General features: G+C 40.8%; 1 protein-coding gene across 2 annotated transcripts in view; it reads left to right on the forward strand.

Annotated features, from left to right (window-relative positions):
- Window positions 1–22810, forward strand: part of CDH4 (cadherin 4) — an 837767-nt gene that overhangs the window by 6666 nt on the left and 808291 nt on the right. For both annotated transcript variants that reach the window (XM_044299844.1, XM_044299845.1), the window contains exon 2: window positions 2243–2354. In XM_044299844.1, the coding sequence (XP_044155779.1) occupies window positions 2243–2354 (112 nt within the window). The remainder of the gene's footprint in view (window positions 1–2242; window positions 2355–22810) is intronic.

A 22810-nucleotide genomic window follows, 5' to 3' on the forward strand; every position in this document is an offset into this window, starting at 1 on the left:
AATTTGGTGCATCTTTAAGTCTAACTCTTCTGTCTTGAGATGTTACTCCACTTTCTACGCCACCCCTTTACCGGAGTAAGCCTGTGACAATATTGGCGACTTTTTCAAAAGTCGCATTTGATAATTCCAGCTTAAATCAGCTTGACAGGCTGCCCATGCTCACTCCCAACACACACTTTTTAAAGCTGGAGGGAGTTCTTTTTTTTTTTTTACTTTTAAAGCCAGAATTCTGGAGCGCAAGGCTTGATAAATCCCCCCCCCCCCATTATCTTTTTTGTATAAAGATATACTATGTTCCCTGGTATACGAGAGTAGCACTTTTTCGCCCCCCATCAAAGATCAGCATTGTACTGGTTTGTATGGTTCTGACCCTTTTAGTAATGTGTGGCTCCCATGCTGTCATTGCTGGTCAGCAGCTTTTGTAGCTCACGAGATAGTGATGAGCTATCGCAATATATAAGATGTCTCAATGGCTATTCATTTATAAATGTATTTCTCATAGCGTGAATGGACACCATTAATTTGTATTCGCTCTCAGATCTTGGCGTAGATGTAGCAGGGCTGAATTTAACTCTTTCTTATGCGCACTATGAGAACCGGCTGAGCTGCCTCCAAAGCAAAACACTTTTGTAAAGGCACTTCCATAATAGTGAGATGAGCTACGGGGCTCTTCTACAATGTCCATATGCCCTACTAGGTTGTATGGACCTGTGAGAGTAATTGTACAATGTTGCTTAAGGTATAGTTTATTCCATATTAAATCTATGTATATTTTATCCTTATCAGAAGGATGATTTCAGTCTAGTGTAACCTTTATCAAATATTCCACTGAGCTAATTTACTAAGGCTAAGGTCGTCTGAATATAAGTGAAGACAGCAGTCTGTGAAGAGAAGGGGGCGTGTGACCTTTCAAAATAACCAGAGGAAGAAGGGAGTATTAGGGAGATTTTGTAAGCTATTGTGCGGCACTTTTTGTTGGACAATCATCAAATGGGCCTTTTGACAATGTCCTTGAAATTCCAGGAACCGTGGATATTGATGAGCCAGCGTCAAGATGCTTCCAAACTAGTTATGGGAACATGACCTTTTAACTGTTGGCTCTTGTCATATTGAAATATTGCTTTGTTATGTAACATTTTTCATTGCCAATATGTATCACGTGTAATTATATAACTTCTATTATCCAATCATGATACCGACATCTGTTGTAACTCCTATAATCAGAAGTGTATAAAATAAAGTCCTTATGGGCGGTCTAATCAGATCTCCTCAGACAAAGCTATCTGCATCTGTTTGTGTATGTCTCGGCCGAAATAATTACTCAATCTCTACCTTGATAGAATCACTCTGACAGACCAGTAAAGGGTTCCCCTTAAATTCCAGATAACGCATTGGCACATAAGAGCCAGCTCTGCTATTTGTGTATATCTATCTATCTATATATATATTCCAGTTCTGTGCATCGGATTAAGCTAGCAATATATCACTATATCATGTTCTGTATGCCGCAGGTTATTATTCTATATATTATACACAAACAGAGCTTTACAAAACGTAGCTTCTTGAGTAGTAAATGCAATTCTCAATGCGGCAACATATTTTCTATGCATTTATATTCAGTGATTATTCAAAATACAGTATACCATTGTTATTCCTGTTTGCTGTAACTTTTGCAGAGCTGAACACTAAGGGTACTTTCACACTAGCGTTATTCTTTTCCGGCATTGAGTTCCGTCCTAGGGGCTAAATACCGGGAAAAAAAAACCTGATCAGTTTTATCCTAATGCATTCTGAATGGAGAGCAATCTGTTCAGGAAGCATCAGGATGTCTTCAGTTCAGTCACTCTTACGGTATTTGGCCGGGTGAAAATACCGCAGCATGCTGCGGTATTTTTTCCGTCCAAAATTCCGGATCACTTGCCGAAATGCCGGCATTATTTTCCATTGAAATGCATTAATGCCGGATCCGGCACCAAGTGTTCTGGCAACACGGACCCGTTTTTTCGGTCTGCGCATGCGCAGACCTTTAAAAATGCAAAAAAATTATAATAATACATGCCGGATCCGTTTTTTCCAGATGGCACCGGAGAGACGGATCCAGTGTTTCAATGTAGACACATTGCAGCAGTGTATATGGATAATCCCGGCTTACAGTTTATTTTTTGTAGAAGCCATATTTTAATGCCAAGGTATGACTTTTCTGCTTCATACACTAACACACTGTTGTGTTTTCTGGCTGTAGGCATATACTGGGAATGTAACCACACAGCACAGCTGTACGCCAGGCTTTTCTGAAGCAGGTTACACAGCTCTTGTATCGCCAAGCATCAAAGAGGGGCAGAAACTGCTGAAAGGTAAGTGAAAGACAAGCAGAAAGCATTTGATGCCACCAATCTTGTTAGCACCGGAGCCCACCTGTTTTACCTGTCTTTTCCTGAGACTATTTTTAAGCGTGATTCACGCTGTATGTCATTATTTTGTTCTGGCAGAGAATGTATTTCTTATGGGAGCAATCAGAACATTGCTGTATACAAATCTTCCATTATAAATCTCCAGTGCTGTAGCATCTTATGTCTCTACTAGCATCTCAAGGGGTTATCTCATGATTAATGTAAAAATCGGACATCATATAGTACATGTAGCAAAGCTAGAACCAGAGAGCTCTCCCTCCCATTGCTCAGATTTATTTTAAGCTTGAAGCCTATAGGCCGTGTCTGTTTTTTTGAGAGGGCATGTCCTTCTTCCTGCAGCTTTTCTCTCTGTAACTGTCACGGAAGATACGATAGGTTGTAGGATGGAACTGAGCATGTGTGTCCATCTCAGATTGTCACTGCCAAACAAAGAAAAGAACAAACAGCAGGTGGCGCTATACGTTTACATTTTATTAAATAACTCATTGGCTATACTACATTTTTAATTATACGCATGTACAAAAGTATTCAGAGCCAGGTGCTGGTTTGCAGGATGTGGAATATTTTTTGTGGGACTACCTCTTTAATATTTTATTCCAGAGGGAAAGGCTAGAATATAAATGACAAAAATATACCTGTCTATATTTCACATATATGGAGAGGAGGGGTTAACATAGGGTTAATTAAAGGCCAATTCACCAGAGATAGACTTACCCACACTGTTTGCACTTCAGCTCTGGAAAAAAAACTGACTTGTCTTACAGATATCATGGGTGTTCAGAAATAGAAAAACATACATGCTGTCCTCCGGAAATAATACCGCACCTTTCTATATAGGTTGAGTCTGGTATTGCAGCTCAGCTCCACTGAAGTGAATAAGGCTGAGCTGTGGTCAGGTGTGGTACTGTTTATGGAAGAAGGCAGCCATGCTTTTCTAATCTTGGGCTATTCCTTTGACTTCTTTCTGATTTTTACATTGTTTTCCCAGACAGTTGGCTAAGGGGAGTGGCTTAATAAGGGGTGTGGCTTGATATTATTTGTCTCCTGTAGCAGGCAGATTATGAGTTTTTTGGAGGAGTTTGTAAAACAGATTTTCCTGCAAGTGTTTCAGCCAAAGCCAGAAGTGAGTTCAAGTTTAAATCCTTCCTTTACAGTATATTTCCGATTCCTGGCTTATAATTCCAATTCTGAATTTCGCTGAAAAACCTCATAAAAAAAACTCCATTACCTACCCTAAGGCCTCATGCACACAACTCTGCTTTGCTTCAGTGCACTGTCTATGTCGAAAATGGATAGCATCCATAAAAGTCAACTGAGCTGTTGGCACATCAGATCGTGCGCCGATCCGAAAATCTCATTACAGGTTCTATTATTTTCCATTTTTGCAAATGAGTATAGGCGTTTCTATTGATGAACATGAATAGCCATTGCAAGAATTCATTTTCTTGTGGTTGTGTGCGTGAGGCCTAGTAGGAAAAGGCTCCTCCTGCAGCCAGTTGCCTAAGAGATACAGAATTGTGCAAAGAAGGAGAGAAATGGCTGATCTCCTGGGACACATAACGAAAAATGTAAGTTTTTTTTCCATTTATTTATTCTTTTGTGTATAGTCTACATATGCTTAATGTTCCTTTTAAACACTTTAATCACCACTGCCATACATGTACAACAGGAGTTTTTAAAAACAGCAGAGATGCAGGGCTGATGTCTGAGATTGGCGATAATGTCGATTGCAGACATTTAAATTCTCAGATGTCAAGGTTGATTGTGACCACAACTGCTGAGGTGGCTTTTCCTGGGAGCGCTGGGCTCCTGTGCCCTGAACGGCTTCCCTGCGCTGTGTTCGCTTAAGCCGTTAGTTTGTTGTAGTAGCCTGGGTCTCTGAAGAATTCATGTGTATTACAGCTGTAGTTCTTATGGAGGCCTGCAGATTGGCAGGTCCCCATAAGAAAATAGCCAATATGCCATACACTGCCATGCTAATTCACTGCAGTGTAAGGGAGAAACGATCTGAAGATTGCATATTCAAGTCCCCTAGGGGGGCCTAAAAAAGTTTTTAAAAATACAAATGTTATATTTTTAAGTATTAAAACACAATAACAATATACAAACAATACAAATGTGGTATTGTTGTAATTGTATTGATCCCAAAAATAAAGGTAACAGGTTTGTTTTACCGCATAGGCAACCCGTAAAAAGCAAAACTCCTAAAACTATGGGAGAATTGCATTTTTTTCTAATTTCACCCCATTTGGAAATTTTTCCAGCTTCCCACTAGACTGTATACAATATTAAATAGTGCCATTAGAAAATACAACTTGTTCCACAAAAAAACAAGCCCATCACTTGGCTATTTATACAAAAAAAAAAAAGTTGTGGCTCCTTGAAAGCCAGGAGTAAAAAAATGGAAATGCCTACACAGAAAATCACCCGGGGATGACAGGTTTAAAAGAGTAGACGGCACCTGTGTTTCCTTTTGGCATCACATTAACTAAAAATTAGATATATTAACCACAATGGGAAGCATTATTTGTATTATATTGCACCACTTGTCTTATGATGGCGAATCTTCTCTTGTGTAATACAGGTCGCAATGCATGAGCGGTGAGAAGGCTGGCCCTACCCCTTACGTGTATATAGTTGCTTGATATTCTAATGCATATTTTGCACTTCAGAGAGTCACGTGTGTCGGTTGTATGTAACTCGGATTGGCTTTTCTTCCGTCAATGCAATGGTCTGATAACTGCATAAAGTACAAGGATCAGCTCCGAAGATTAATGGGATGTTTTTTTTTATTGTTTGTCTGCCGAGAGAGAGACTGAACATATGTTTTAGCAAATGGACCAATTCTCAAAGGACCTGTATGCTGAGTTCAGTTTTTAATACACTAATCTGCCAGCATTAAGATTATATATTTTTTTTTGCAGTGCTAAGGTACTCATGGAAAACCATTATCTACACATAGGGGGACATTTATGAAACTGGTGTAAAGTAGAACTGGATTAGTTGCCCATAGCAACCAATCAGATTCGACCTTTCATTACCCAAAGGAGCTGTGAAAGATGAAAGGTGGAATCTGATTGGTTGCTATGGGCAACTAAGCCAATTCTACTTTACACCAGTTTGATAAATCTCCCCTATAATATTCAGCCATTGTGTGGGCAGAGACAGTGGGGCACATTTACTATTATGAATGTGCCAGAATTCTGACTCAGATTGAGCTACAAATCTGGTGCACGTACCTCACAAAGCATTTATAAAGGACTTAAGCCACTTTTTCCCTACCATGTTCAACACAGGGGCATGATTTTGTGAAAAGTGGGCAAGGGGCATAGCTCAAGGTGCAATAATGTGTGCCAAAATTGTGCTAGAAAAGTAAGCCATCTAATAGGTGGTATTCAGTTAGACTATACAATCTAAAGGTGTCTAAGATGGCTTGTTTCACATCTACCGTGTGAAACTTCGGCATGGCTGTTCTGGCAGACAAGCAGAGAATTTGCCAGACACAAACCACAGCATGCCGATTCTCCGCTTGTCTGCCGGAATGTATACGGATCTCCGCCGGACCCCATTATACATAATGGGCCAGAGGACATTCCGTGAGTTCACCCCAGAGGTATGAAAGTAGCCTAAGCCAGTGTTAGTAAATCTGCCCCAATGTTCATCTGATTAATGAACTACACCACTAAGGCATAAGGTGGCTGATATCTCAGTAGTATTGCACAAGTTCTAAATGTTTTTCAAAATGTCTTTATCCTCATTAAATTTAGACTTACTGTATCTACAAGTCCATTACAGTATCTATCTACCATCTATCTACTATCTATCTATCTACTGTCTATCTACTATCTATCTACTGTCTATCTATCTACTATCTATCTACTATCTATCTACTGTCTATCTACTGTCTATCTATCTACTATCTATCTACTGTCTATCTACTATCTATCTACTGTCTATCTACTGTCTATCTATCTACTATATATTTATCTACTATCTATCTACTATCTGTCTACTATCTATCTACTGTCTATCTATCTACTATATATCTATCTACTATCTATCTACTGTCTATCTACTATCTATCTACTATCTATCTATCTACTATCTATCTATCTACTATCTATCTATCCATCTACTATATATCTATCTACTATCTATCTCATATCTATCTATATATCCATCATTTATCATCTACCTATCTCTGTCCTGTACCCTGGATTGATTTCACAATGCCTCCATGGCCTGAGCTCACTTGGTGACATAGAAGTACAGGCAGATCATGTTCCCATGGTGCTCAGCTAGTGGCCAGAGTTCTGAAATATGGTTCATCTATGATTTAGTGGGAACACTTGGATTAGTGCAGACTTGCAGATTCTCTCCACGGCTGGTGTTCCAGTTCATTGCGGTGCTTCTACCTCGAAGGATTTAAAACAAAATTAAAGTGTCATATGTACAAGACAAAATTCTCAGAGAGATGACATTGTAATTATTGCCAGTAAGTTGTTTTTGCTGGAATAAAGACTTGAAGACATGGGTGAATTGGGGGGCTGCAGTAAAGTGTAACAGTCTGGTAATACAGTCTTGCCTTTACGATTCACTTGAGATTTGTCTGCCATTTATTTGCTAGCCTGTTGATGGGGCAATCTTATGTGACAGACTCTTAGCTGCTAGTCCTTTCTCAGAGAACATTAGCTTGTTAATTTGCATTTGCTGCACTTTAATAATATCTCCTGATAGAATCATCTGCCTGTCTAGGGTCAAACTGCATATTTTTTCTTTTTCCTAATATCACGTTCTGTTCAGTCTTTTGACCTATCCGGCACAAGGTTGGTAACATTTTGAAGATATTTTGATGAATATTGTGTCCTCTGTCTTTTATCTGTTTAAGCTACATTTATGGGGTTGTCTAGGATCAGAAGAAAAGGTCTGTTTTTTCCAGAATCTATTCCTAACAGGGACCATTCAGTGGCATGCAGGGGCGGATTGGCCATAGACCCTACAGGGAAATTTCCCGGTGGGCCCTTCCCCAGGGGGCCACCCAGCCCTCCTCTCTTCAACTGGCCGGGTACATTATGAGCTTTCAACAGTAGTTAATGCTGGGAGAATCAGGTACTCATGGATCTTGCCAGCGAACGAACATGCCCTCCTGAATTCAACTGCTGTGTGCATCTCACCTGAGCCCCCTGCTACATATCATAACCAAAGACAACTGGAGGAGGAGGATAGACAATGGCATCTACTGATGGTCACCATAAAGGGGTAGCTTTTGGAGCAGTATATTGTGCTGCATTACGGTATTTGGTTCTTCTGGGATGGTCTTTTTCACTACGGTGTGTTGACCATGTCTACTTCTGTTGCCCCTCCTGTTAAGTTGGACAGGCCTACAACCTGGGGCCACTTTTAGTTGTTTTTTTTCCAGGGCCACTTTAAGTTCCCATTCTGCCCCTGGCGACATGGCATTCCCTACTTGTATAGCATTGAAGACCCATAAGCCAGTACATTATGTGGCGGACATTATATGACATTACTAGTGCTGCTCCTCATCTGTACTGACATTACGTTAGTTAAATACAATTGTAATAAGAACGGGCACAGCCTACACATGAGTCGCAACCTCTGCCTGGTGACATTATGTAACAGCGCAACTCCTATTGGCTAGCCCATTTGCATAAAGGATGATATAGTATTTTATACTACTGTAGTGCTCCATGTACTGTAAGGCTGTGTATTAAATTTTTGTGCTCCATATCCCACCAAATATAGTTATGGTGCCCCTCATATTACTATTGGACTATATATGAAATGACTGGGCTCCATAAATCACTATTGGGCTGTTTAGAAAATGATGGCACTCCAAATCTGACTGTAGAGCTGCACACAAGGGTTGGGGAGCACTGTCCTAATGCTTTAAATAGGTATTCCATTATATTTTTGCATGGTCGCCATCTGCCACCAAGATGGCTATAGCTGATAGCTTGCCGACCCAACCTACTTGTATTGGTCCCACCAGCTGCCAATGTAGACCCCACAACAATATGAGACCACTTTTAGATGTATTTGCATTTCCTGCGATGCAGTGCTGGATGCTTCTTTCTGTAAAAGAAAAAATTATTATAAAATAAAAGAGAATCATAGCTTGTTTGTTGCTACCAATCAATCCATTTTACTCCAGCGGATGCATGTTGTCACGTTTGGAGGAGCCAGATATCAAGGTTAAGGGGGATTTGCCTGGAAATACATTGATGACCCATCCTTAGGGCCTACTATATTCGTGCATTGTGGTAATTTTATGGTTTTAAAGTTAGCTGCAAAACCGCTGCATTTTTTACGTAGTTTCAGAAAATCGGTGCAAACTGCCAAATGACATTTGAAAAAACCCTTAGGTTATGTTCACATTTAGTGGATACGCAGCAGATGTGCCATCACTTATTTTCATGCAGCAGATCCACAGTGTTTTACTGTTCCAGCAAAGTGGTTGAGATTTTAAGAAATCTCATCCTCATGCTGCTTAATAAAACCACAGCATAAATTGACCTGCGGCACGGATTTGAAATCGGCAGCATGCTTTTTGTGTGAAAATGGTTTGGGTGAAAAGTAATATTTGTGGGTTTTGCAGTTTTTTCCCCCCCGCAGTTTTTGCCATGGAACTGTGGCAAAAAAAGCAGCAGTCTTTTATGTTGTAATTTCAGCAGACCTTTGAATGTAACCTTAGGTTATCTTTTTTGGTTCCGTGGCCAAAAACCACATCACAAATCCATGACAACTCTCTCTATCTGCCCACTGCATTTTACAGCATCAGCAAAGTTTAAATCTCATCCACCGGCTGCGTAAACAAATCAGCACATAAATTGACACCCCAGATTTCACGCTTCGCAATGCATAGGGTAAAAACCGGAGCAAAATCCATAATAAATTCAGAAGGACCTCATGCAGATTTTGACACAGATTTGTAGCTGATTTACATATTTTATCAGTGTGTAATTGGCTGAGGTCTGACCCTCAGGACCAATCATCATAGCGAAGGTCTGCGTACGTAACTGTAGGTCAGCCTCATTCAGTCGAAGGAGCACATAATTATTGAAGGAGCAGGACCGCTAATGGGAAAGGTCTCTTCTTTCTGGTGATGGGGATCCTTGAGAGCTGTACTGTTTCTCCATTTTCCTACCAAACATTGGCTGATAATATTGCAATAGAACCAAAAAAGAAGGCCTCACTATAAAGCCGTAAAGTAGGGCAAACAGAGAACCAATCATACAAACCTAAAAGTGTTGCTAAAAAAACAACCATGGAATGCCCAGTATATTTAAAAATATATACCGTATACTTTATTATATCATAAATTGATCAAAATTCACAGATATAAGACATTATTACACAGAATTAATTGGAAAAAGTCAGCAAACAACCTGGATGCCGTAGTCCCCCCGCCGGTGTCTCAATAACCCGCCAAACAGATGGAACACATGTCTGGTGTATGTGCAATATGCAGTGGGGTGATTTACAAGTAAGTAGTATCTGGTATAAAACCACTACAAGTAACTGTGATCCTCACTCCATTGCATACCCATAAAGCGAGTCTATAAAGGTGTAGGGCCCTAAGTAATATATAAATAGTGACAAGACAGGTTTCACAATATCTATCTGAAGTATTCAGGTAGATAAGTCCCCATACACCAAACCATCTAATAGAGGCTATAAACAAAACTCGCCCACAGGTACCTGCTCGAAAATCAAAAACATACCCAAAGACATGATGGAGGGCAGAGACAACGGACACAGGGCAGGCTGGAACCCTGACGCGCGTTTCGCCTCAGCTTCGTCAGGAGTTTAATGAAATGTGGTCATGGCTCCCTCTTTATACCCCTCATGTAGCTTCAGGGTGTGGGCTAATGATATAATGCAGCTGATACCTATTTACCGAGCGCTTGTGCGCGATGATGTGCGGCGAGTACATCATGGAGGCGCCGCATTCGTCAGGAGGAGGGGTGGAACGCAAACCATGCGTTCCAGCCCGCCTCCCAAGGAAACACAGTGGCGTCCCCACGTGACCCGGCGCACAGCGCATCACGGCCAAGAGCTGTATCAGCCAATCCAGCGTGAGTGCTATACAACTATAACAATATCAAAGCCTGGTTATACATATCAGAGAAATCAGTTCACACTAGAATCGCCCTGTACGGAGTCTACATAGGGTTTATGGCAATATGAGGTACCGAAAGACAGCTGAATACATACTATTGTCACGGGGGGGGGGGACTACAGCATCCAGGTTGTTTGATAATATTGCAAGCATGAATAGAGCCATTAGTTCATATATTTAGCCAATTGTACAAAAAAAAAAAAAAAATTATTATACTGAATCCCAGTAGCCTTTCATTGAGTGCAGCTATATTGGTTGTCTTGTCTGTTGTTTAGGCCCAAAAGCTTCTCATTGGTATGCTTTAGACTTCTGTGATTGATCCATCTTGATGGTTGTGTGGGGGTAGTCTTCCCAATTAGGGATGAGCGAATTGACTTCGGATAAAACATCCGAAGTCGATTCGCATAAAACTTTGTTTCAATACTGTACGGGGCAAGCTCTCCGTACAGTATTAGAATGTATTGGCTCCAATGAGCCAAAGTTATTACTTCACAAGGTCTCACGAGACTTTGCGTAATAACTTCATAAATTGATTTCTACTGTAAAAAAAACATTTCCCAAACTCGGGTTCGGTTCCAAGTTACCACTTGGAACCGAACCCGAGATTGGGAAATGTTTTTTACAGTAGAAATCAATTTATGAAGTTATTACGAGAAGTCTCACGAGACTTTGCGAAGTAATAACTTTGGCTCATCGGAGCCAATACATTCTAATACTGTATGAAGAGCTCGCTCTGTATAGTATGGAAACAAAGTTTTATGCGAATCGACTTCAGATGTTTCATCCGAAGCCAATTCACTCATCCCTATTCCCTTTTTTAAATCAGTTTATTTTATTATTGAAATAAACATTATCACATGAATATCATCAAGGAGTCTGTAGTTCTTTGTATAGTCGGTCATAAGTATATCAACTTACAAAAACATTGGTGTATGCAGAAACCCATGACAATTTATGGTAAATCAAGATCTATATGAATATTGCAGCATTTAGGTAGTTGAACTTTGTACCTTGTATAAAATAACACAACTTGAGCAGAAAGACATCCGTACCAGTATGTATATGAGTAGTTATACAATTGGACGCCAAAACAGTTCCGTCTATCTACAATAGGCCAGCCTTTTGAACATTATACAGTAACTATATGTTTCCCCTGGAGAGGGAATGTAAGGAGGACATTTGTCCCCTTATACATTCTTGAACTAATGCCTGGGATGCTAACTGTGCTGACTCAACCCACCCCTGCCATAAAGATAGAAACTTATTTGGACATTTTCGGTTAGCGTATACTACCTTTTCTAATCTCTAAATTATATTCATCCTATTAATAAACTCTTGTTTTGTGGTCGGAGCCTCTTGTATCCAATGTTTAGCTATTAGTACCCTAGCCCGAAACAGAAGTCTATGAATACAAAGGGAGTTCCTGTCTCCTAATCCTGGAGAGTCCAGTATCCCCAGTATACAAACCCTAGGGTCATCGGGTAGACGTATCTTGGCCGTTGTTATAATATGTCTGACATCCTCCCAGTAGGATTGCAATCGTACACAGTTCAAAATCATATGGATCAATGTTGCGTCCCCTTCCCCACATCTGGGACATTTTGAGTCTAAACGCACTCCAATTCTGAAGAGAAATTGTGGGGTTCTATATACTCGATGTATGAGATACAATTGTGATAGTCGCTGAGATTCACTAACCGTCAGAGAGGGAGTGAGGGCCAATGCACCAAGTCCATTGTTCCTGGGACAATGCACCAAGATCCCTCTCCCATTGAACCCTTGCCTTAATGGTAGTAGAAGAGGAGGAAACATCTATAATATGCCTATATAGCAAAGATATAAGGCCCTTAGTGGAAGATTCTTTTAATAACTGTTTAACCACTGGGGGAAGATAAGAAATTTGTACACCCCTGGGAAATTGCGTTTCAAATGCATGTCTCAGTTGTACATATTGGTAGAAAAATGTGTTAGGTAAGCTAAACTCCTCCTGCAACTGCGTAAAGGATTTGAAAACTCCTTCTGATTGAAGTTGTCCTAGGAACAATAAACCTTTTCTCTCCCATGGAGAAAAACCCTCCAGGCGAAATATCTCAGGCATTTGGGGATTACGCCATAAAGGTGTAGCATCACAAAAACCACTGATACCTATCATACTTTTAAATTTAGACCATACTTTGGTCACTAAGGACAGAGTAGGGAACGTGGTCAAGCGCAAGGGTCTCATTTCCACTGTGGCAATCGGAACCCTCTGTTTTGTTATGGATGAGATAATGGCAGCCGAAGAATCCAACTCTTCAGTCCGGAGCCATCCTTTAAAGTGTTGCATCCCTATTCCCAATCCATTGACTTGGACTTTTTAGTCCAAAATAACATAGTTATACTGTATGATGTCATATATGCACCACCGGTTTCTTGTATTCAAAATTGTATTTATTAAAAGTATAGCTGACATCATGCTTTTGTAAATGAATATTAGTATATGGTAATACACTTTTTGTATTGTAACCACTAGGGGCACTGTTGCCTTGTAGTCAGTAGCATCTATTCATTCCACTTGACCGTAAATTTGCTTTATAGTTGCTTGGACTTGGAATCTGTATCTACATAGATCTAAATATATTACCTATCTGTCTATCTATTTATCTATCTATCATCTCTATTTCTATATCTGTGTAGTGATGTCTGTCTATGCATGTATCAATGCAACTATGGAGCGAGAAATCTTTCACATTTCCACACCCTAGGAGAGTCTAGCATAGGAGACTTCCCGATTGTACATCATGCTTAACTAGGGTGGCCAGATGTCCGTTTTTAGGCCGGACAGTCCAGTTTATAGACTCATGGTCTACTGTCCGGCACAAGGCCAGGACGGACGTCCAGAAGTCCTCCTTTTTTGTTCTTAACAGGGTGACGGGGACGGTGGGTCCGCTGACTCCGCTCAGGCATGGTCACTGTAAGTAATTGGCAGGAGGCAGGGCCTGGCAGCACGTCTGGATCACACTGCATGCTGACGTCACAACATTATCAGCGCTGCAGTTGCACCGGATAGGGAAGTCAGGAACAGAGGAGTGATGTGTGGGACGGGACCTCACCGGTCCGGGTCATATGGCCGGGCAGCCTGTAGAGAGCCGGCATGTGCAGCCAGGAACAGAGCAGGTTTGTTCAGGAAGGCGGATGACGAGCTGCTAGGGGCTCCCTGTGAGACTGAGTGCGGCACCTGCACAGTGTAAACTTTTCTTGGTGCCCATATTTACCCATAACTGGGGGCCACTCTGCCCCTGAGGCCATCGCCCCCCTTCCCTCCATCCACACAGCGCCCCCAGTGTCCTGGTACCTTCTCCTCACCTTCCTCTTCTTCATGGAGAAAACCTGGAGAACCCCTTTAATCATGAGATTTGAATATGTCATAAAGTTCAAATAAAAAGCACACACATATTTGTAGGTGCAAAACTGTTACAACTTAGGACATTTTAAGTTTTACAATGACAGTGTGAAACAAGTAATATGATGGTTCTTTGTAAATGACCTTGGTTTATTTACAGGTAACAGAAAAGCACAAGCGGCGCCACAACAACATACTTGTGTGATGTCGCTGAGGAAACTAGGGTTGTCTTCTAATCGGTCTCAAAAAGTTGAAGTGAAACTCCAGTTAGCATTACTCATGCTACCACACAAGATAGTCTGTATCAGGGCATCGAGGTAAATATGACTAGAAAAGCACATAAAACTTATCAAACTAAAAAGTTTTATGTGCTTTTCTAGTTACATTTACCTTGGTGTCCTTATACAGATCGCTTTGTGTAGTAGCGCGAGTACTGTCACTTGTCTTACTGACCTTGGTTTATTGTTTGCCGTGTGTATATTCAGATTTATGCACTAGAGGAATGCGGCCCCTTCACTGGAGAAAGTGGCAAATCCCTATGTTACGTAGAGGCATCGGCAAACACAAAGAATGTAATGTACCTGCACTGTTCATACATACAATGTCATCGCAGTGTTAGTCCGCCTACTTTCTGCATTTTCTGCCGAATCTGAGGATGCTAAGTCGTAGTCGCTTCACTGAAGTCAATCTTATAAATCCACACTGTGTCTCCTCGGTGCTCCATCGTGGAACGAGCATATTTCATGGTATGGTGCCACAAGTATATCTAAGAGAATGGTGTGTACCTAGCTGTGTCATATTGTCCGTTTTAGCACATTGGGCACAAGATATAACGAACTGAGTAATCTGATGTATGCCGCTGTGCTATTTTATCCCATGCCACAGTCCAGCGGAGGCTTTATTCTTCTGCATCTGAGTGACACAAATTGGAGCTAATGAGGATGGAAACCCACTTCAGTTACAGTATAGCCATATACATCCATGTGTGAAATACCTATTTTTTATCTGAATGGCTTAAATTGTGTGGGCTCTTGGTTGCCCATACTAAAGGTGTCCTAGGATGTCCTAGGATGAGCCAAAATTTATTTTACCAGTTGAAGGACCCTGTAATGCCTTAGACATGGTCCTAATCCATACTGAATTAATTCTGCACCTTTCTCGTCATAGACAACCTCTTTAATGTAAGAACATGGTTTAAGAAAATATGTATTCTAGTTGTATCTAGTGCTGCTGTGCCTTTAAAGGGAACCTGTCACATTGAACATGGTATCAGTAAAACTTGTCATTTTCCCACTTACATTCCTGCTCATTCTGGGCTGTGAAGTCCAGGAGGCGGTCCTATCTGTGATTGACAGCTGTCTATACATAGCCATAGGGGGGAGGTTGTCAATCACTGATAGGACCGACTCCTGGACTTCAAAGCTCAGAAAGAGCAGGAATTTAAATGAATAAATTACAGGTTTTACTGAATCTTTTCCCATAAAACTATATATCAGTCTGCTCAGCTCCTCCTGCTCTATAACCTAGTGCATGCAGCTTGCAATGTTTTTTCATGGTAACAGGTTCTCTTTAACTTACCTAGTACTGGTCTTGAATTACCTAGATGTCACTTTTCCAGCAATGCCTGCCACACTATGATGCTATTTGCATTGGTGTTTTAAAGGGAACCTGTCACATTGAACATGTTATCAGTAAAACTTGTCATTTTTCCACTTACATCCCTGCTCATTCTGGGCTGTGAAGTCAGGGAGGCTGTCCTATCAGTGATTGACATCTGTCTCTGTATACACAGTCATAGAGGCAAGGCTGTCAATTACTGATAGGACCGATTCCTGGACTTCAAAGTCTTACTAGATCTAGTTTTACTGCAACACTACATATCAATCTGCTCAGCTCCTCCTGCTCTATAACATGCTGCCTGCAGATTACTTTGCCTTTTCATGGTGACAGGTTCCCTTTAAGGTTTTCCAGCACTTTTCTAAACTGGAACCTGGTAATGATCAGTAGCCTGCACCATATTCCCCAAATTCTGACTGGATTATGTATGGACAGTGGCTGACATAGAGAAGATTCTTGGCTCCCCATTAGATTGACAGGAAAAAGTGGGTGGCATTTGTTTTAAACCCCCACACCCTCTTGCTGACCCCTTGGTCAGTTCCATACCCTTTTGTTTGCTTATAATGCAGTTCCTCTGGATAACCTACATGGGTTCTTGCCATACGGAAGCCAATGTAATCGGAATAACTAAAACCGGGCCCCTCCCTTCAAGGGCCCCAGAGCAGCTGTCTGGTTTGCAACTGTTATTTACCTTCTTGTGTGGGGAGAGATTATTTCAGGGTATCTTGGTGTGATCTGAATGTTTTTGAACAGTGAATACGAAATGTGAAAAGTTTTCCCTGTGTTACGTGGTATACCGCTGTGATACCATATGTTACCTTGTGATTTCTAACGTGTTAGTTCAGATTTTCCAATGAGACCCCTTCCACTACCAGTCACATTGCAGAGCTTGTGTTTCTAGTGCAGGTAAGAAAATGAATGCATTTAATTAGTTGCTTCGGATGGCATCTTTTTGGTGTTAGTTTGCACAGGTTTTCATAAATCTAAAATCAGTATTTACGATAAACTAATCTGTACAATAGATTGTATTATACATTATATTTCTTTAAGAAAATAAGCAATCATGTAGCAGAATATCTTTTTTTTTTTTCTAAAATTGTTTTATCTCAAAGACAAGTGTTTTGACAGAATTAGATCTCAGCTAAAGAAGATTTTGAGATGCTGTTGCATCGGTGTCAATGGAAAGTCGTTGTCACCAGCGGTGGTGAAAAGTGAAGCTGCAAGTGGCAGATGTAACTATTAATTGCAATAGGAATTAACTCTGTTAAACCTTTCTATTTTACAAGATTTAAATCTCTGCGTAAACAAAATACCTCACAATCTTTGTCCATTCTTGAAATGCCAAAATTATAACCTATAGTCAGGGATGCATAAAGCATTTTACTACAACAACTTTAAAGGCTACGTACACCTCTCAAAGGAATTTTTTAGGTTTTTCGTATGACCAAGAGACCAAGAGTCACAAAGTTGTACCTATTCTTTCCTCTGTTTGTGTCACCAAGCACGGAAGGATTTTCTCAGATACCACGATTAGGTCTTATTACTTTAACCAATTTACTGAAAGACCCCCTTTCATGTTGTCAACAGTTCAGCTCTTGCTCATGATCCCTTTTTTCTTTCTCTCCATGGTTTCTCCAAGAACCAGAAGTACTGCTCTCTCAGCATAAATATTTCACACACTAGAAAATCTCAGTTCTAATACAAGACAGTGAGAAACTTGAAACAGAGTTGATGAACGTGAGGGTGGTGTCTGTGTAAGCAAAACCTTGAGGCTTGTCAGCTGTACTGAAAGCTTCACGTTCACATCCTGTAGGGCACCAGGTTTGGTCTTGCTTTGTGTATATCTGCCTAATCACACATTCATATTTAACTTAACACTGTTAACAGCCAATTCTAACTCTGCAGTTATGTGTATCAAGCTATTGTGCATTGAAATGATCTTAGACCATGGATAGTGCATAACAATGGGCATACATTCCATTAGTGTTCTACTGCTGATTAATTAGTTTTGGCTATTATCCTTATCATTAGTGTTCAGCGAGCACCAAAGTGCTCATGTGCTCTGGCCAAACACATCAGTATGCTCGTGTGTTCTACCAAGCACAATGGAAGAACCCCAGTTACTCCCTGCTCAGAAAAGAAGAGGGTGTCTGGTTCATAAAAAAAAGGGAAACCCCATCAAAATGGTTTGGAAACAGCATTAAGAGGATAGCTGGATGCATCTTAGACTCCTATTATGTACGACATACAATAGAAAACCACACAAAGGCTATATATGCCAAAATACAGGTATGTGCAAGCCAACAATCTATCCATGAGAAAGATAACAGCCAGCATACCTTGCAATAGCAGCCTTGTGCACTATGAGATATTCCAAACCAGCTCTCTATCTGACTGAGAACCAGTAAAACTCAAAGTTATTTTGCATCTGTTGGATGGCTTGGGTGGACCTGCACACCTAAGTCAATATCATTAGGGCGACAAAACGTTTTCTGATTGTCCGAACATAATATTCAATAACCTTTCTATACAGTTTTGTCATGTGAAAACTCATTTGCATAAACATGGGCATATGGGAAAGACATGCAAATGAGCAGAATCTGCCTTGTTTTTCAGCTGTCATAAGACTATTAAAACCAATAGATGGCGCTATTGAGTTATGAACAGCGCCATCTATTGGTTTCACAGTCTTATGACAAGAGTAGACTAATAGTTTTGTCAGAAGTCTATGAAACCAATAGATGGCGCTGTTCATAATTCAATAGTGCCATCTATTGGTTTCATAGTCTTCTCAAAAGAATATTAGACTATGAGTCTTATGACAAATTCGCAATAAAAATTTGTGATTAGAATATAAAATAGAATATCAAAACTTTTTATCAGCCATGCGGGATCATATGAACATGGGACCAACAGATGCCATCAGCTGCCAAGCGCACATGTAACAGGTCAGCCAGTTTCATATGTACAAATATGCTGACAGATGCCCTTTAAGCTAAAACACACATGCAAGTCTCCTGGATATAAAAATTCAAAAAAACTAAAGGATAGTGAGAATGCTCTGTGACACATGTAGTAGTCACTAAGCAGGGAGAGGGAGGAGGAGCTGAGCTGTCTCTATCACTTAAAGGATAACTGTCATGTTTTCATATTTTCATAAAAAAATATATTTTAGCATATGGTACTGCTGCAGCAGCATTATCCATAGAGCAATCTTTAGTTTATTTACATGCCACTGTTTTCCTTGAGTTTTTCCCTTAGTTACGGCTGTTTAAACATTTACAATATGAGGGTCTTCTCAAGATGGCTCCTCTGCCAAAACTGCCTTCCCTCACTTCCCATACACACTTGCCATAGCCAGCAGCTCCCTGCCAGCCAATCAGATTGGATTACTGAGAGACATGCCTCCTCACTCTGAAGCCTAATGCAGACATGCAGTGTGCAAGACCGCCCCTCTGTCTTCTGTTTATACTAAAAGGAAGACAGACAAGCCCTAGCAATGGTCTTTTAAGGAAGCAGTGGAAAGGGAAATGAAAGCAGTTATTATAAGGTAATTGCAGATCTTTTGACAATCATTGACAGACTAACTCAGGTATACATGCCTAGCTCTAATAAACTAGGAAATAAAATAAATATGACAGTTACCCTTTAATGTGATCCTGTGGTATCTGCCTCATTCTTAAAGAGGCTGTATGGTCAGATATATTGATGATCTAATCTCAATATGAGGTTAAATTAAAGTATATGTGTAATATAAAACTGGATGTAAACTATAGTTCATTTTCCAGTCATACATTTAAGTTAGATGGAGCATCATAAAGCAGCTTACTGAGGTGAGAAGACATTCTTAAAACAGGTAAAACATCAACTCAAGACAAAGATGTCAAGTCGGTACTAATTTTTACAGCGCCACGGTACAAGCTCATCTCCATTACTTTGCTTGATATGGCTTGTAAAATCCAAATCTCAGTACCTTGGTTCCCTGCTAGTCTTCCTTGGCAACCTACCTCAAACTGATTTTATATTTAGTGCATCTTATCAGTTATACATAATAAAGAAATTACAATTTATTGGTCTAGGTAAAATTATTTAGCTTCAGGTCCGTTAGAAGTAATTATACACACATATATAAATTCATTAGACACCTTCACCCTCACCTACTGTGTCCTTTTTCCATACCATGTAGATTGTAAGCCCTCACGGGCAGGGCCCTCTCTCCTTCTGTACCAGTTTGTAACTCGTCTTCTTCATGCTTAGTGCAATGGTCTGTATTATGTATGTATACCCCTTTTCATATGTACAGCGCTATGGAATGAGTGGCGCTTTAATAATAAATAATAATCATTATTTATTGATGAGTAATGACAAAGGGACCTGTCCCGGCATGATCAAGTGATTAGACATTGGCGCTCTGAAGATGTACCTTGTGGTTTATCATATTTTCCTGAGTCAGCTCTCTAACATCCTAAAAAACATAGAGCACTCCAGGAGGAGCCATTTACTACACAGTAATTAACTTCTGTATGATGAATGAGGAGAAAGGATCCTGTGACATTCAGCTGAGAAGAAGAGGTTTCTTCTAAAAGGGACCGTGTACTAACTAAGATACACAGAGGGCTTTACCTAATACGGGTGAGGAAATGTGTTATTCATGGTGTTCTGAAAATCAAGTCAATTCACTGTGCAAAAATGGTATAGAGGTTTACGTTCCACTAATAACACATATCACTGCCAAAAAGGAACGTTAAAAATAAAATACATCTTTATTAGATATCTGATTAAAAATAAAGTGAAAAACGGGAAGGATTAACCCTTAATAAATCAAAAGGTATGTATTAAAAATTCCACTTAACACAGGGGTTTCATAGGAGGTACACAATGTCACTGGTATGTGTCTCCCCACTCACATGTACCCCCAGGAAGCACCCCGTTATACTGAAACTGATCCCAGTTAGAGCAGTCACCTTATCACAGCTGATGATCATGTGCCATGTACATTGTAACCAACTACAAAGTGTTTCAACACACCAGTGAGCTGTAGCGCTATTAACCTGGTGTCTATTTAGTTGCTACAATGTGGCACATCCTCAACTGTAACTGCTGCAGGCTTAAAACACTAAACTCCCACAGTCCATGGTGTGCTATTGCGCCTTCTATTGCAGACCACTTCCATCTATCTATATGTGCGTCTCCTCTATCTTAAGCTCTACGCGTTTTGGCAGTTATGGCTCATCAGGAGCTATTACAATATCAGATGAAGACAAACAACATGCAATACGCCATGCACCTCGTGTGCTGAGGCGACAGCATCGGCGCTAGGGTGGCCGTAATGCAGCCGCCAACCTATCCTGATTATAAGGAGGAAACTCCTCCCCAAATCGCGATCCAGCCCCTGGGTCAGCCAATTAGTTGGGAGAGGCAGGACTACAGTCCTTCACTGCCACCTCCCAGACCGGCTTCCTCTGTGAGCCGATCGCGTACGGAGTGTCAACACACTCCAGAGCCGCAGGAACTCCAAGGCGGTATAAGATACTAATAAGCAGCAACATTGTATTACATGGGGCTAATGAGGCAAACCATATGTAAATTAATGCAGAACTTACAGGATATTGGCAATATAATTAAATAAGGAGTGTCTATACAGACGAGGAAACTCACAATAACTTCAAAAATGAGCATTGCGATATAGAGTTGGATAGTTATAGATGTCATGCATTAAGATCTCCAAAAATATTAGGATCTCAACATAGATGGCTGAAAGTCTCCCTTCCATATATCACATATTAAAGGGGTATTCCCATCTTCAAGATCATAGTTGAAATTTGCTTTTATTATGGTTGCAATTTGCTTTAATTATTTATAATGCACCCATTCAGAAAAATTTCCTTCCCTCTTACCCTATTATTGTCATGTAGCAACCCATAGATACGGCTACATCTATGGGCCGCGCTTGGGCAGACCGCACTTACTTTTCACCCAGGCGGCAGGTCATTCACACAGGAACGCTCACTCTAGCTGCGCATGTGCTCATCTGGTTTCTTCTCTGCCGCGTCTGATACAGAGCCGCGCATGCTCTGTTTGCAGCACGGCCTTCCAAGCAAGTGGAGGAGAGAGGACGTGCCCATACGAGCGAGCGGCAGTACAGAGGACGTGCCCTGGTACAGCATGTAACTGGCAGGATAACATCATCCACTAATACACCAACGATTTTATTTATTATAACCATCAAAGGGGGTTATCTATTTAGTGCAGGGACGCTGGGGACAATTTTATTTAGTGCAGGGATGCTGGGGACAATTTTATTTAGTGAAGGGATGCTGGGGACAGTTTTAGCAGAGCTGTATGTAGCAGAGCTGTATATGAAGCAGTTCATCCACAGTGCTAATGGGGGAGGGGAAGACAGATATAGCAGAGCTGTATATGAGGTGGTTCACCCACAGTGTGGGGGGAAAGATAAATAGACACATGTAGCAGTGTGGGGGGAAAGATAAATAGACACATGTAGCAGAGCTGTATATAAAGTGATTCCAACACAGTGCTGGTAGTGGAGAGCAAAACAGATGTAGCAGAGCTGTAAAAGAAGAGGTTCAGGGAAGACAGGTGTTTTTATGAGGCGGTTCAGCCACAGTGCTGGCGGGAGAGAGAAATAGATGTAGCAGGGCTGTATGTGAGGCAGTTCAGCCACAGTGCTAGTGGGGGAGGGGAAAGACATATAGCCGTGCTGTATATGAAGCAGTTCATCCACTGTGCTAGTGGGGGAGGGGCAGTAGAGCTGTATATGAGGCAGTTCAGCCACAGTGCTGGGGGAATGATAAATAGACATGTAGCAGAGCTGTATATGAAGTGATTACAACACAGTGCTGGTAGTGGAGAGAAAGACAGATGTAGTAGAGCTGTATATGAGGCAGTTCAGCCACAGTGCTGGGGGAGAGATAACTAGACATGTAGCAGAGCTGTATATGAAGCATTTATTCGATGGTTGTAGGTATATATTTTTCGGTTGGTATGATTACAACACAGTGCTGGTAGTGGAGAGAAAGACAGATGTAGCAGAGTTGTATATTAGTGACTCAAACACAGTGCTGGTAGTGGAGAGAAAGAAAGATGTAGCAGAGCTGTATATAAAGCAGTTCAGGGAAGACTGGTGTAGAATAGCTGTATAGGAGGAGGTTCAGGCACATTGGTGGTGGGAGAGAGAAATACTTGTAGCAGTGCTGTATCTGAAGCAGTTCAGCCGCATTGACAGTGGGGGAGAGAAAG

Source organism: Bufo gargarizans, chromosome 6, assembly GCF_014858855.1.
Source record: "Bufo gargarizans isolate SCDJY-AF-19 chromosome 6, ASM1485885v1, whole genome shotgun sequence".
NCBI classification, from domain to species: Eukaryota; Metazoa; Chordata; class Amphibia; order Anura; family Bufonidae; genus Bufo; species Bufo gargarizans.